The 16,004-nt window shown below is 35.1% G+C and overlaps 1 protein-coding gene across 1 annotated transcript; it reads right to left on the bottom strand.

Annotated features, from left to right (window-relative positions):
- Positions 1 to 1,260: 1,260 nt before the first annotated feature.
- On the bottom strand, positions 1,261 to 12,955 carry Casp1 (caspase 1). Its single transcript, XM_076846468.2, has 10 exons — positions 12,939 to 12,955; positions 12,057 to 12,323; positions 9,706 to 9,768; positions 6,656 to 6,771; positions 5,845 to 6,018; positions 5,185 to 5,419; positions 4,552 to 4,695; positions 2,210 to 2,319; positions 1,747 to 1,850; positions 1,261 to 1,347 (listed from the first exon to the last, which is right to left on the bottom strand). The coding sequence occupies exons 1-9, from the start codon at positions 12,943 to 12,945 to the stop codon at positions 1,752 to 1,754; spliced, it is 1,215 nt and encodes a 404-aa protein (XP_076702583.1). The 5' UTR covers positions 12,946 to 12,955; the 3' UTR covers positions 1,261 to 1,347; positions 1,747 to 1,751.
- Between the last annotated feature and the right edge of the window lie 3,049 nt (positions 12,956 to 16,004).

Below are 16,004 nucleotides of genomic sequence, written 5' to 3'. Positions count from 1 at the left end.
AAATAGCCTCATAGTTTTGAACTACAATCTTAGTCCTGAACTCGAGTTCTTTTCTTTGGAAAGGAGAAAAATAAAGTGGACATGACAAAACATTATCTTATAAGTTTACAGCTGCATTGTGTTTTCTTTGTTTTTCTTTTCTCTGTGCACAGCCCCCACACCTGCTCTCAGTCCTTCTCTGCTCTCAGTATTTCTACCTCTGCTCACTAAAAGCACACATCCTGAAGGATTTACACCTAACTAATATCCTTTCGTTTCCAGATATCATTAACCATGTTGCTTCTCTTTCCTCTTTAGACTGTGTTACTCATGACAGTATCTTCCTCTCTCTGTCTCCCTGTTTTCTCAATCTTCACTGGAAATTGTTCTGAAGTAACCCTTTTCTTCTCTCCCCAATATGCTTTTCTTGAACTACCTAAGACTGCCCTGACATTTAATTTTTATTGAGGGTAGCTGTTCTCTGCTTTTTGAAATCTTCTGTCCAAAGGCAGAAGCGGTCTCAGGCTGTAGAAGGAACACCTGAATGTACAAGACAGGTCTGTCTGAAGGAACAATTAATGACAACAAGGGAAAGGGCTGGGATGTATTCAACTTTGAAGGTTTTTCAAAAGGTCAAAATTTACCTTTACTCTAAGGAGTTTAGAATTAGAAAGGGCTCCTTCTTCCACGTAGAAGTTATGTTTTTCCAGCCCTTCCCAAACTGAACATTACTGAGTGAATGATTCACTTGAAGTTCATTTTCACTTGACCATAAAGAGAAATCATACCCTAGTGTTTGTTCATAGTGTCATATATGTCTCCTGCTTGTTTCATGTCTGTTGACTGTTTTATCTTCTCAAGGAGACTGTAACTTACTAGGGACCTAAGGGTAAATAAAAATGTACTTTGTGTCTCAAATTTCTTAACAAAGAATAGAAATAAGTAGTTTTGATAATAACTCTGTCAACAGTGAATACATCAGATTTTGGGATAAGTTGCTTTTACTGCTGCTGTCATAACTCTCTGACTTCTGTGTGCCTCTCCTGTTCAACTCTAGATTTTTTGAAGTTAGGTACCCATTGTTACTTTACCTACTTTGTATCTTCATCACTAATGCAGAAAGCCAAGCAAATATATATTATAAGAAAGAATGGTGCTATTAGCCAGTGCAGCTGTTGTAGGTCAAATCAAGACAAGAAATCTGATACCTGCTCTAAGTTCCACCTCCTGTCTTTCCAGCATAGAAAAATCAAAACAAAAGCAGGACAAACTTTTTTTTTCTCTCAGATTTATTAGCTTGTTTAAAGAAATGTTTATTTTTAATAGACATGACTCCAAAAACAGGTACAGAAAGACAAAACTGGCTTCCTAGGGAAAAGAAAATAACACAAGTATAAGAAAGTGTTCTGCTAAATACCATGCAAGTTATGATGTCACTCTACTCATGAGTCCTCACTTACCAAAGGATAGTGCCCAGATGCTATGCTTAAATACTGTGCTTAAATATTATGTCATATGGAGGTGAAGAAAGCACATCCAAAAGTGAGCTTTTGTAATCATATGACTACCTTTTGATTGATAGCAGCTGACCCTGAGAAAGGACTATCTGACTCTGTAGAACCTTCCTGATCGGAAAAAGAAAAGACCTGCCTTCGGTGTCTCCCCATTTATTAAACCAGACCTAGAAGCCTTGGCTAGCATGGGACTTCAGAATCCACCCCCCAACATGCATATGCATAAACATAAACAGATAATGTTATAGCTTACTTATTTTAATGTCCTGGGAAGAGGTAGAAACATCTTGTCAAAGTCACCCTTTCAGTGGTGGGCATCTGTGCCCTACCATCTGGTAACTCAAATGAAAATCGAACCTAAAAGAAAAGGGAAATTCTGTAGACTTTTTTTTCCCTTAGTGGAGAATCTTGAATTAAGCTGGAAAAACTACAATGGAAAAACTGTAAGATAAATTATATAAACAAAAAAATGCAAATTAGAGTTTACTGACTTTGTCTACTCAGGGTAGAATGAAAGTTAAAATACATGATTGTTTTATAGGGATTGTGGACCATAACAGACTAGATCTGGCTTTCAGGTATACCCACACACAAAAGAACCTCATAGAGTTTCTTTGGGGAAAAAATGGAATTATTGGAAGATAAACATGTCCAGAGATTCCATGTGGAATAGCCAACTCCAGGGACTAGAGTGGAAGAAGCAACTGGAGCCCTACCTTTCGAAAAATTTCCTCCAGATCACAGGACCAGGCATATTCCTGAATATTTTTGATGAGTTTCATAATAAAAAGAGAGCCCAGTGTGGGATGCCTCCAAGAAACATTATCTGTTAAAAAAAATCACATTCCAAATCTCATTACAGGATTTTGATTAGACATAGAGAAGTAGCTCTAGCATTTCCACTCCCCTTGGGGCATGGTATTGAGTTGGTTCTGTTTTGTTACACACCATTTGCCAAATTTTTAACATATTTAAAGTTCCTGGTTATATTTTTACCAATACTCAATAAAAATCTGTATAGAATGCACATAGTGGGACATAATCCCTGATTTTAAGTAGCTGAAAGTCTAGCAGAAAGAGAGGAAAAGACAGAATTGAGCAGAGAAGATTGATTGGTTCTTGAAGATTGAGTGTGTATTTCAGGGGTGCTACTTAATGACTCTGATTTAAGTTATTCACTTTGAATTGCACAGCCTCAACTATAAAGTGCAGCATAATAATTTCTGATACAAAGAGATATTTGAGGAATAGAAATAACATGTCACGAATGTCTGAGAGGTTATAGGATATATAATGGAAAATAACAGAATGAAAACAGTACCAGCACAATGAAAATACAAACTAGAATGGGTTAAAGAGGGAAAAATCACATCCTGTGGGAGGACAAAAGGTCTTTCAGGGTTAAGAATTTCTAAAGAGGAACAACATTAAATGTGTAACAGGAGACACAGAGAAGTAATGGAGAGATATAAAAAATTACTCAAAGGAATGCATGCATAAGAGAAAAAGCCATAGTAATAAGTATGCATAAAATTGTGGCTATATTCTCTGACCAAATCCTTTAGCCAATATTCATGATAAAATGCACATTAATAGTTAAAATTCTATTTAAAAGCACAACTGATTTATCTTGTTCTCTCCAGTTAAAGGAAATAGATAGGAGAGAGTCGAGCAGGTATCACTGCCAAGTCCTTTATAAAATTAAGGGAGTAGATGGACAATTTTCTTCAGGAAAACATCATGATGTGTTGGGATTTATGCTGGGGAACATGGAATTAGGTTCTGTAGTTAAGCTGAAGATAACCAAATTGGAGTTTTCAGAAGTCATCTGGAAAAGAGGAGCGAGAGAAGCAAATAAAAGAAGGAGACAGAAATCAACAAAAAGATGTCAAGAAGCCCAGAGCCTGCAAAGGATTATATTATTACCAGAGGTAAATTTCTTGTGGAAGGCTAGGATCAAAGGATTTCAGAGGACTACTACATATAATACTGAAATCTCCTTATTATAAAGCTTAACATGTATGGGATTTTTGCATGGCATTATTGTTTTGATTAAAAAAATAACTGAGTTCCATATCAAGACATGGTTAGCACAATACAGAACCAGCTATCTCTAGAGGGATGGCATCTCATTACAGAAAATAATCTGTAAACTAAGCTCTTTGAGCAGAAGCAGGACCTTAGGATCAGAGGTGACTAAGGGAGTGTAAGTCCCAGAAAGTTGCAAAATTCAGTAATTAAACGAACTCAATGACTCAATGATTTCTATTTAATCCTTAATAAGAGAATGCATATGAGTTACATTATAGAAGAAACATCCTTAATAACAAGTCATTTAATGTGTTTTACTCTGTGGCATGCTCAATATTTCACATATATTATTTTTTTAATCTTTAGAACAGTGATATTATATTTACATGTATAGGTAAGGAATTAAAAGGAACCCCAGAGAAACTAAATAAATAGACCTAATTTACCAAGTACTAAATAGAAGGGTTAGAATATAGTCACAATACTGTTCCACAGCTTACACTTGGAATCATTTGGTATGTTCTGTTTTATACACTGCTTACTTCTAATTAAAACTCAGTCTAGTTTAGGGTCCAATTATGCTTTGTCTACCTTTTTGTCCCCATTATTTTTCTATAAATTTATAATATCTAGGCAGTTGGACTCTTGATGGTGCCAACATTGTGGACCTTTTTCTATGTGAAGTTGGATTTCAATCTTACTTCAGTGTAAATATACTTTTACTTAGTTTTCTGTTATCCCTCACAATTTCAGGAAGAAATATGTTTCCATGGAAGAAGGATTTACTTATTATCACTTCAGTGAAATATATATATATATATATATATATATATATATATATATATATATATATATATTCATTTTGCCTCTTTGATGAGGGAAACTGAAAGTGTTACTGGATGAAACCTAAAACTGGTCTTCGAAATCCTTGTCCAAAGTTAAATACAGGTAACTATCCTCTGACAGGTGACTGAATTCTTTATTAGTCACCACCCCACTGAAGGTATCCTGCACATAAACCCATTACCTGGTGTTGAAGAGCAGAAAGCGATAAAATCCTTCTCTACATGGGCTTTCTTAATTCCATCGTCTTCAAGGTCTTCTGAATCCAGTAAGAATTTGCCTTCAGTGTCTCCTGCTGAATCTTTTAACCACACCACCCCTTGATTCTCTGGAAAGACAAAGTTTACCTAGCTGCTTATTACCAACTGCCAAGAGAACTACCTCCTCTAAACCCCTGTTGAACCATACTTATTCACTTATTTGTCTTTTATTCACATACACATACATGCATTCATCTCAATAGCTACCTTTCCAATAATTCTTTATTTTTTCAATTCATGCATTATTATTATACACAATAGTGGAATTTATTGTGACATATTCACATGTAAGATCTTCTCAATAATTCTTACCTAACAAAATGCTGAAACTAACAACATCCAAGCATTAAAATCTCAAAACTAAAAGTGATTTATCCTTAGTTGAAAATGGAACAGGTAACTACCAACCAGAAACATAATTCACAAAAACCACTCTCATTGAGTGGGAATAACAGGTGTTCTTTGATATTAGGAAGAGACACAAAGACATTGGATGTATAAAGCTGTACACAGGTCAGTGTTGGATGACTCCTGTCCTAGGAGACATCAGGACTCACCACCACGGCAGGCCTGGATGATGATCACCTTGGGTTTGTCCTTCAAACTTGGACAGTTCCAGGTGTTCAGCATTTGAAAGATGGTGTTGACTTCTAACACATCTGAGACTTTCTCAGAATATTTCGTGCCACAAATCCCATCCCGGATACCATGAGACATGAACACCAGAAAAGTACTGTCAGAGGTCTGGTGCTCTGGGCGGGCAGCAAATGCCTTCAGCTCTGTAGTCATGTCCTGAAAGAAACCAATGAATTTTAATCCATGTGATTTACTACCATTGTCCTTTGGGGATCTAATGCAGAGACACTTAAGGAATTCATTGAGGAATTCTATGAAAACAAATGACATGGAAAATAAAATTCATGTCTCAATTCTCTGATAAAGTAAAGAAAGAAATGCTTATAGGAAGTCACTGAGATTTCTAGTAGAAACATAGGAGCACGGTTTAGATGGAACACTTTCCATTTAAAATTTACACCAGGGTCTTGCTAAAGGACACCTACATTGGAAGGAGCTATGCAATATCAAGCACCCTCCAAGGAAAAATTGAGATTATACACTGCCAAGAGACAAAGTGTCCTGGTACTAAAGCATGCTTGCTAGCATTATTTAGGAGTATGAAGTATAAGACTATTGATTTTATAGTTTAGAAGCCTTACTGAAGCAGTGATATTTTCTTTCACATCCACTCTGTATCCTAGATTTTCCAGCAGCATTTTCATATCTCTGATATCAACATCAGCTCCAGCCCTCCTGGGAAGACTGTCAAACTCTGTATTGCAGATAATGAGGGCAAGACGAGTGCGGGTCATCCTAGCCATTATTGGATAAATCTGTAAGAAAGGAGATTGGATGAATAGTTTTGTTCTCTTTAATTCAGTATTCAACCTGTATGTTTAAAATAGCCTCTCATGCCCTAATCCTATTGAGAAAACAAATCCCATGAATTCCAGATTAAGAATAGGGAAGGCAACTGAATCTTAATTTGGGAGTTTGCAAGTGACTAAAAGGCAGCTCAGCATCTTACTTTAAATTTGATTTTGAAACATACAAAGGTTTTAATGCCAGAATTACTGAATTTCAACACTGACTTGCCCATTTTCTGATTGTGTAACTTTGGAAAAAATTTCTTTACAATCCCCTGCATGTTTTCAGCACTCTAAACTGAGTTATTTTGATGGTTAAAAGTATTGTTATATGCAAAGAATTTAGAGCAACGTGTGACTCACAGCCAATACCAGACACTGATGTTGCGGTTATTATATTATGATTTACACAGGAAATTGATCCAAACTTGGAATTCTATATAAGCCTTGGATTCTAGAGATGGAAATCATCTATTTAAGGGGAGCAGCCCAATTATTCTCCAAAACATCTCAAGGAAATTGGCTCTAAGGAAGAACCACCGCACTTCAGAAGAGTCTCAAGAGTGTCTTTCGGTTCACTCATTTTATTTTCTGAGCACAGCACCTCTGTTGACTTTTCTTTCCAAATCCTTTGCGCTGTTTCTAAGGGGCAAAGCTTGAGGCTCCCTCCTGGGCCTGAGGATGTGAGCTCAACTTGGTGGCTTTTCACCTCTTGAGGAGCTGCAAGAGACAAGAAGCATTATGAATAATTACATCCCTGATGGTCTCATTTTGAGGAAATGTCTCAGAAATTCAATCCTGGGTTAGTCACGAATGTTGTGGAGTGAGCTCACTGTTAATGGAACACTTTCCAAGCCAGAGACTTCCAGTACGTTGATATAGGGGTCAGGATCAGCATTATAATAAAAATATTTTTGATAAATACATAGAAAGGAAGTTTCTTAAGACCATGAATGATTAAAAAAATACTGAGAAAACAATCAGTATTTTAGAAATATTGAAGGTATAAATTTATTTGAAAGATTTAAAGCCTACAATAAAATTGTGGGGAGTTAGAGGTAGAGGACTTAAGGAACTATATTAAAATGTTTTATAAACTATAGATATTTGCCTATTAATTTATATAACAGGCATGATAGTAGACATCAGGGATATATTTTTTAAATGAGCCTTTGTTTCATTCTTCAGGATCATTTTCCAATGTGTACAGATGTAAGGTAGAGAGGCAAGATTGAATATAAGGACTGTAATGAAGAATGATAAATGCTAAAATCAAGATACACACTAAATAGATTCATTTCACTAAGCACTGATCACACAAATATATTAAGAAGGGTTTTCACAATAGTTGATGTGCAAAAATTCCCGAGGCTTTCATTTGATCACAAATTCAATACCATCCAACAATGTGATGCACTTGCTAAAAAAAAAAAAAAAAAAAATGCAATCTGTTGTAGTTCAGAAGAGAAATGTTACAATGAGAAATTACATTTAATCTCAAAGAAGAGCTTAAACTGTTGTATACTTAATAAAGTAAATAAAGGTATCATAATGGGTGTTGACTCCAAGAAAAGGGGCTAAATAGAATGGATGTTTTGAAAAAAAACACATAGAAATAATTTTTATGTGGGATGAGTGATCTGTTTCTGCATAAAGAAATCTAGAGAAGAGTAGGAAAAACTATAAATGTTTGAATTACATTTTTTTTAGTAGTGGGATAGTGCATTTAGTTATGGTTAGCATCCCTTCCCATGAAACATCTAAGAAAACATGTATGAGATACTCTCCATTATTTGATTCAGCAGAGCAATGTTTTTACTTATTGAAATACTTGCTTTCCTGGTTTCTAAATTTCTTCCAAATATAAGTTTCTTTCATTTTTAAGAGAAAAGAATCACCTTTGGATTAAATTAGTCTAGAATTGTGAATGGAAAACCATTCTAGCACATAAAAACACTAAATTTTTTTAAGAGTTTGGACTCATGCAAAAGGAAAATTGTCTTTTTGTTTTTAGGTTTATTTTTTTTTCTATTTTTAACCAGTGAACAAAAGGGTGCCTGTTGATCATGTCAGGATTCATTAAGGCTGAGACCATTTTCAAGGTACAGCACTGAAATACTTAAGATGTTGCTTGTCCTCTGATACCTGAGTTTTTTCTGTGCTACCTCTAATATTGTGTAAAATAAAGAGGTTTTACTAATTTTTGTGGCAGAGACTGCACACTCTGAGCATCTACAGAGACCGCAAGATGCTCTTCTCTTCTTCATGGTACCCAGCTGGTTCATGTTGCTAATCACTCCAGAAGTTAGGTGTAGCCAAGTGACTGACTGTAATGTGAGCACATTTGATGTGATGCACCTAGGCTGAACCTAGATACCTTCCATATTCTTTCCAATGGTACAAACTGGATGGTTATGGCCACATTATTTTGGCATTGTATGTTACAGATATTTTCTTCCATGGGATGAAAGATATTTAGGAATCTGGGTTAACAGTTGGAAGGGAGTGGCTGCTGATCAATAAATGGCCAATTCAAAATTGTCTTGAATGAAAACAATTTTCTATTATCTATGTGAGACATTATAAAATTTTGACTCTATTATTGTATCCTATGTTGTCTTAACTTATACAGGTATGATAGTATCATTTGTATTCCTAAAACTTTGGTAACTTTAATTTGATGATAGAGATTCCTAAATATTTATTCATTTGAGATTTATGTACTCATGCAAATTCAATCCAAGCAAAAACATTATTAGTCTTGTTCATTACTCTCTAACAGTACAGGATCTGAAACAGAGTTAATGTAAGAAATATTTTCCTAATTTACTAGTATCTAATCATAATTATGACATATATTATCTAATGAAATGGTCTTTTAACACTTATTTATTTAACACTTATTTATTTAACACTTATTTATTGCCTGCACACTATGAGCCAACCAAGGTTAGATGGACTATAACTATGAAAAAATAAATAGGTTTTATTTCATCATGAAGAAAAAAGTCAAAAAGAGAGAAAGAATAAATGTAGTGAGAAAGGAAAAATGTAGTTAGATTTAATGACTGGAGAATTACTCGGCTTTGAAATACAGAATAGGGACTTTGAAATACAGCAGTGGAAGTAAAAAAAAAAAAAAAAAAAAGCAGAGACTGATCCAGATTTGAGAGAGGAGTCAATAAAAGTTAGCCACTGCTTGAAAGTTAGAGGTAAGGGAAAAGAAAGAACCAAGGATGAATCTTAGATTTCAGATGTGAACAAATAGTGATGGTGACACAATTAGCAAAGGCAGAATTAACTGGAAGCTGGGAAGCTGTTCAGGATAGGAGAAGAAGGGGAAGTTCAGCTCTGGCAAAGTTTAGATAAATAAGTCCAGCAAAAATGTGAATAAATATCTTTAATAGGCCCTTGAATAGTGAGGTATGGCACACAAGTTGGAAATTAGGATTTAAGGCATAGGTGCATACATTTTTACAGATAGATAGAAAGATTCAGAAATTGCAAGAAATGCTTCTGCTAAAAAAGAGTAGATTAAGAAGAGAAAAAGGCATAGGATAAATCTGTAGGACTCTCGCCCTGGGTTTATGTCATTAAGTCAATGACTAGGAAAATGGGGTTTACAGAATGTTCTTCCTTTGAAAACATGATTACCTGAGAAGGAAAGAAATGTTTCTCGGGAATCTTGCATACTAAAGTAATCTCCAGTTTGTGGACCTGAAGAAAGATAAAGGATATTAAAATTCATAATCTTTGAAGAACTTTGCCCCAGGTGTTGAATACTCCCCATGAAAATTCCTTTCACAGACCTGATTGATAATTAATCCTTTTCAACATGTGACTCACCTGAAACCACACTCATCACTGGGGGGAAAAGGCCTTTAGGTATAGATGGCTGTATAGTTCCTTAGCATTTGAGGCAGAACATAAGAATGTTTCTAACTGATTCCCTTGATCTTGGCTCTATAGTAAAAGTGGAAATGAGACGTCGTTGGCTGTAGAATCAATAATTTTCTTGATGTGTGTATTTCAACATGTCTCCTGAGGTTAACTCTACTGCATTACATATCAGTGCAAAGTAAAGTTGTCTGAGAGTAGACTATGGTTTTAAAGAAAACTATGATGCAAGACAGTTAACATTTGAACACTTACTCTTGTTAGGTTTTACCACAGCAGAAAATGGTGAGGTGACCCTTTGTCAAAATCAGGGAAGAACAAACCCTAGTTTCAGTGTGAGAGAAGTTGGTGAATTTCTCAGCAGTCTACTTACATCCTAGGCAGAAGGTTGTCAGAGAAATACTTGGACTCACAGGGTATTTTAGTTTTCTCATAGATATGTTCATCAACCCAGAATCACAAATTTTTATTCAAAATCAATAAAATTTTGTCACAAAATTCTCAAAACTCTTTCAAATGTGTTCCTTACTTAAATTAATAATCTCAACTCTTGTGAACTAGTGATATTTCCATAGTCCAGAGAAACTGGAGAAACATGGGTTAGAGCATTTGATAAATTTAGTGAAAGGATATAAATGAAAGTTACAGGAAAATACCCTGCAAACTTGACTCTCAGAATTAGGTTCCCAACCATATTCTATATTCTGTACTTTATTCTCTATTTTCTTTGTATTCTCCATATTCTGTCACTGTGACCAAAAATAAGAATAAATTTAATAACAATAATAAGTAATACGGAGATTTTATGGACTGGACCTTAATTCATTAGCTCATATAGCTCATTAACACATTATTTCAGAAGGATTGAATCATTTCCTAAGTGTAAAACGTGGTGGAGCCAGGATGTGAACATAGGTCTGTCATCACTAAGCCACTCTTGCTGGCCACTCCAGGTGGCACACAAAGGGTGGCACACATTTATGTTGGTAACAGGAGTTTTGTTACCGGTCCCTACTGTCTCCCAGGTAAATCAAATCTCCTTGTTAGTATCATTAGCACTAACTACTCTGAGGAGGAAAATGTTGGAAACCTACAATTTAATTATTTGGGTTTTTGTAAAATCAGTCAAACCTATTGTTCATATTTCTACCAGAATCCATAGTATTGTCTGTTTGAAGACAAGAGAGCAGCAGATTTCAGGTAACAGAATAGCCACAGTGAGTTATGCAAGTAGCTCTGAAATTCAAGAACTATGGGTTGACAGGATAGGAGCAAAGAAGATGACATCTTGGCTATTCTACAATCATTTCTGAACCCTATTGGCATGTACTGGTTGTCTTTAATTGAAGGGATAGAAGAGGGCTTAAAATGAAAAGGAAATATTAAAAGAAAAATAAGAAATTAATTACACACAGGAAATACATAATGTCAGCTTAGATAGGCAAAGACTTCCCCAAATGCCTAGAAAAAAAAGGCATCTGACTTTCAAAGTACTTCTCCTCTGCAGTAGCTTTGGGAAGTGCAACAGAGATCCGTGACTGGGTGGCCACTGTGCTAGTGAGGATATTAGGAGAGAAAATTCAAGGACATAATTGAAAGAAAAATTCACTTAAAAATCTTTACTTTGCTACAAACATTCAAATTATTCAGAGTGTTTCACCATTTCCCAGATATATTTTATTCTTCATAGAAAGCAAAAATTTGGAGAAAATGTATATAAAGTGTTTATTACAGATCTTAAGCCTTTATGTCATACAAGTACATTAGTGCCTAGAGAGCTCTGGACTTATAGAAAATGAACAAACAACAACAAAAAAAATGTGCCTTGCCTACAGACTGGAGCATTTAATATGAAGTTTTTAAGAATGTTCTCAAGAACTTCAACAAATGAGTGAACCACAGACTAAGGATAGAAAATGAACTCCAAGCAAGAAAAGACCAGTAAGGCATGAGAAATAGAAACAAACAGTCTGTTGATATGCAATAGGGGCATGAAGTCAAAGGCAAGGAAGCTGCTTGGAAACAAGCATGACTAATTAAAGAAATCAGATGTTGGGCACAAAGACACTTGGACTATACAAACCTCAGCCTGAGTCATTTACGCTTACCTGAGGAGAGCCCCAGTGTCCCTGCAAGATAGCAGTCATCTTTGCAAATATGAGTGATAAAGATTTGGCACGCCATGGGCCCTTTTTTAATGACAGAATCAGTCAAAGCTCGGGCCTTATCCATAACTGTAGCATTTTCAGCTCTTACTTTCTCCATCTCTTCCTGGTTCAGCACTCTTTTCTCTAATAATTCATCCAGCAAGCCATTTATTGTGCCAGCTTCCACTGACTGGATAAACAGCCTCCTCTTCTCCTTCAGAATTTTGTCTGTTTGAAGCACAGGAATTTCACAAGTCAAGGAAACAGCCTCATTTTCACCATTAATGAAGAATTGTCTAGATTTAATCAATAACACATCCCTCTCCACACACTTCAGTCTTGTCTCTTATTCTATTGCTGTGCTACTTTTCCCCTTCAATATCACCCATATATGCACATAGAGTGGCCTGAAGACTAAGAGCTACTGTCCCTCTCTTAGTACCTGAAAAGCAGAGGTCATCCTTTCATGTCCCATGTTTCCTCAAATCTGAATAATAAAACAATGAGACAATAGTAACCCAGTTTCTTTGGGGGAAACAGCTTCTGTTACTCATCCTGTTCTGATTCTGCTCCCTTTCTAAGGCTTAATGGCATTTGAGAAGTAAGATTGCAAAATGACAGCAGGATGCCAGTAAAGCACTAGTTCCTTTCTCACTCTTGCCTTTCCTTTCTGACAACTTTGAAAATCTTCTTGTCTTCTTTCCTTCTGTTCCTCCTCCCTCTCCCTCATTTTGCTCACTAAGCATTCACAAAACCTAATGCAAGCTTCCATAGAGCCAGACTCTTTCAAAATGATTTCTTCCCCAAGACCAGTTGTTTTAAAGGGAAAAAAAAGAAACTCACCAGCCATGTCTTTTCGTTCCTACCCTCGGATGTAATATGAAACTGAAAGCATATTCCACCTTCCCTTTCAGCAGGGTGTGCACACATATTGAGAAATAACCACTATACGTGCATATACATGCTTCTGTAAAGAAGAACACAGATTTCAGAAATTCAGACTTCATTAGGGTGTGCATCCTCGAAACTTTTTTTCATTACTACCAGGAATAACTTAGAGTAGGACAGGACTGAAGCTTGGAGAATAAGGAATGAGAAAGTACTTACACAATTAGACTCACACAGTGTACTATCACCCAATCATTAAGTAGTGATATCCAGAAAAGTGATTTATTCTTGGAGGCTTTGAACCACTCTTCCCTTGCCCTAACCTGAATCTCTTGGGCAAGTCCCATAAGTTATTTGTCCCTGTGAAGCTGTTTTGCTCTTAGGAATGGAAACATTTTTCACTGAAACTGAATCTTGTCTTATCTAATATTCTTCCTTTTCAGATGGCTCTCTTTGGTGTAACACTGTATCATAGTGATGCAGGGGAGGGAAGGAAGGCCCAAAGAGATCACTGTTTTTTAAGTACATGTTTAACTGATCATCCCAGAATAAACCCCAATTTAGCCAATTTATTTTATAAAGCTCATACTTTGAACTAGAATTTGGGATTTAACATTTAAGCATTTTCTTCTTAGTCAAGGTATTAGACTTCTTTATGTGTTTCTCTATATGTAAAACAACTATATTAATGGTACACACTTACACACTTTTGAACATAAATTAGTGAAAATAAACAAATTGTATTGATCATTGCCTGGCACATGTGGTATGATGCTTTTAATTTTATTTACCATTAGAAGACTCACCAACATTAATTATTTGCAAATTCTATGACTGTTGATCCTCATATAACTCATTCATTCATGCATCTGGAAAATGTACACAGAACATATACTGCATTCCTGACACTGTTCTAGGTTCTGAGGGTTCCATCAAACCAGGCCCTGATCTCCTGCCCCCATGGTCTCATATTCAAGAGGAGAAGAAAACATAGAATCCAATATGCAACTACAATATTGCTAATATTAGAGTGATGCTAAATGTTAAGGAGAAAAAAAAATTGGAAAGTGGATGATGACATATAGAAGACTCTGAAAGTATAGGCAGGGGAGATACGGAAGACCCAAAGAGATCACTGTTTTTAAGTACATGTTTCATTGATCATGCCAGAATAAAACCCAAAAATTTAGCCTATTTATTTTATAAATATATTTAATGGGCTAAATACAAAATGCAGCTATTAATCCTTCTTGTATTTCAGTGTCATATAAAAATTCCCAGGAAACTGATGGATGTCTTGCCTCTGCTGTTGTGACAGCCACACTTTTCCTGTTTAGATTGGCCACAGTGTATCTGCCATGACACAATTCATGAAAATTGATAGGTATACCATACCTGTAGCCAAGTGTGTCAAGCCAAGAGCCACCAGTGAATCTACCACGTCTACAAATGCTATAGCCCAGCTAGCAGAGAAATCCTATATGCACCATAACCTGAGCCAGTGAGAGACTCACAGACATTGCTTAATCTGATTGCCAGCTAAGGAAGATATATGGACCCTCCATTACTGTGCTCACTTGGAACTAAAGCCAATGTATCCCATGAAACCAATCCCCAAGGACATATATATCTAGGAGAAAGTATTTTACTATGAAAGACTCCCTGCAAAATTGGTAGAGGCAACTGGTCTGCCAGATGTACAAATATCAACATAGGGACAAAAGAAGCATGTCAACACAAGGTAAAGTGATGATTTTAAAGAAATATAATAACTCTATAATAAAGGACTTCTCCACTAAAAGCAAAAAAAAAAGTGTTGAATTGTTTGAAAATGAATTCAAAATTATGATCTTAAAGATAAAGAGATATAAGAGTACAAACTAATAACTCAATGAAATTGGGAAATTAATTTCATGATCTGAATGAGAAATTCAACAAAGAGATAGAGATTAGGAATAGTAATAAACAGAAATCTTGAGACTTAAAATTGTGATAAATAAAATTTTAAAAATGCAGGCATGAGCCTCAATTTCATTGGTTCTTGCTCTTCTTATTCCTGGAATTAAATCATGAGGTTGTTTGAAATTTTTTATTTTGTTTGATATAAATATTTATTTCTATAAATTTTCCCAATAGTATAGCTTTTTCTGCATAATGATGCCAGCTTTCTGATATTTCATGTGTTTCTTCTTAATATCAATTGCTGCCTGTGGTAGGTAAAATTCTTGGGGACAATAGGCTAAGTTGTAATTCTAAGTGCCTGTAAACTTCCACTTTCACCACTTGAATTATGTTTATCAGATCAGTTATGTTTATTTTCAAACATTTTATAACAGGTATACTAGTTCTTATAATTATTTGATTAGATATTAAGTAAAGCCATATAAACCTTATGAGTATAAAAAGAAATTTGTTAAATCTATGAACACTTTGATTGAATACTTATCTAGATTCATTATGGTAAGGTTTAAAAATGGGTCATTAAATGAGGTATAGGTGACATATTCTAAAAGTTTGGGTGCAGAATCTTAAAATTATGGAATTTTGCACTCTGCTTTGTGATTTTTGATTTTCACTCTATAATAAAGAAAATGAAATTGTATATTAAGAATAGAAAATATTTCATTGTATCTTTTTAAAGAATGCATGGTGTTTAAGATACATTATATTTAGCTCATTTGCTATAATAATATCAATTTCTTAAACTAAAAGATCAATATGTATAATGACTGGAGAAGATTTTTTTCTTTCTTTTTCTAGACATACTCAAGGCTTCATATCAGGAAAAACTCTGATAAGAGGAAGAGGTTCTTCCAATGACTGAAATAGAGTTACCTCTATCTATTGAGATTTAGAGACAGAATGAAGATAATTTATAGGGATCATGGGTCACTTTTTAGAAAATAGTTTTACATAGATAAAGGCAACTTGAAATATGTAAATGTATCAGTTTAGTGATAAGTTGTATTTAAATGAAGAGTAATGATATTAAAAATCCTCATTTTAAATAATACTCATAGG

The sequence above is a fragment of the Callospermophilus lateralis genome, chromosome 2 (genome assembly GCF_048772815.1).
Source record: "Callospermophilus lateralis isolate mCalLat2 chromosome 2, mCalLat2.hap1, whole genome shotgun sequence".
Taxonomy (NCBI): Eukaryota; Metazoa; Chordata; class Mammalia; order Rodentia; family Sciuridae; genus Callospermophilus; species Callospermophilus lateralis.
Note: the sequence above shows the minus strand (reverse complement) of the source record. Positions and strands in the feature narration are given on the sequence as shown.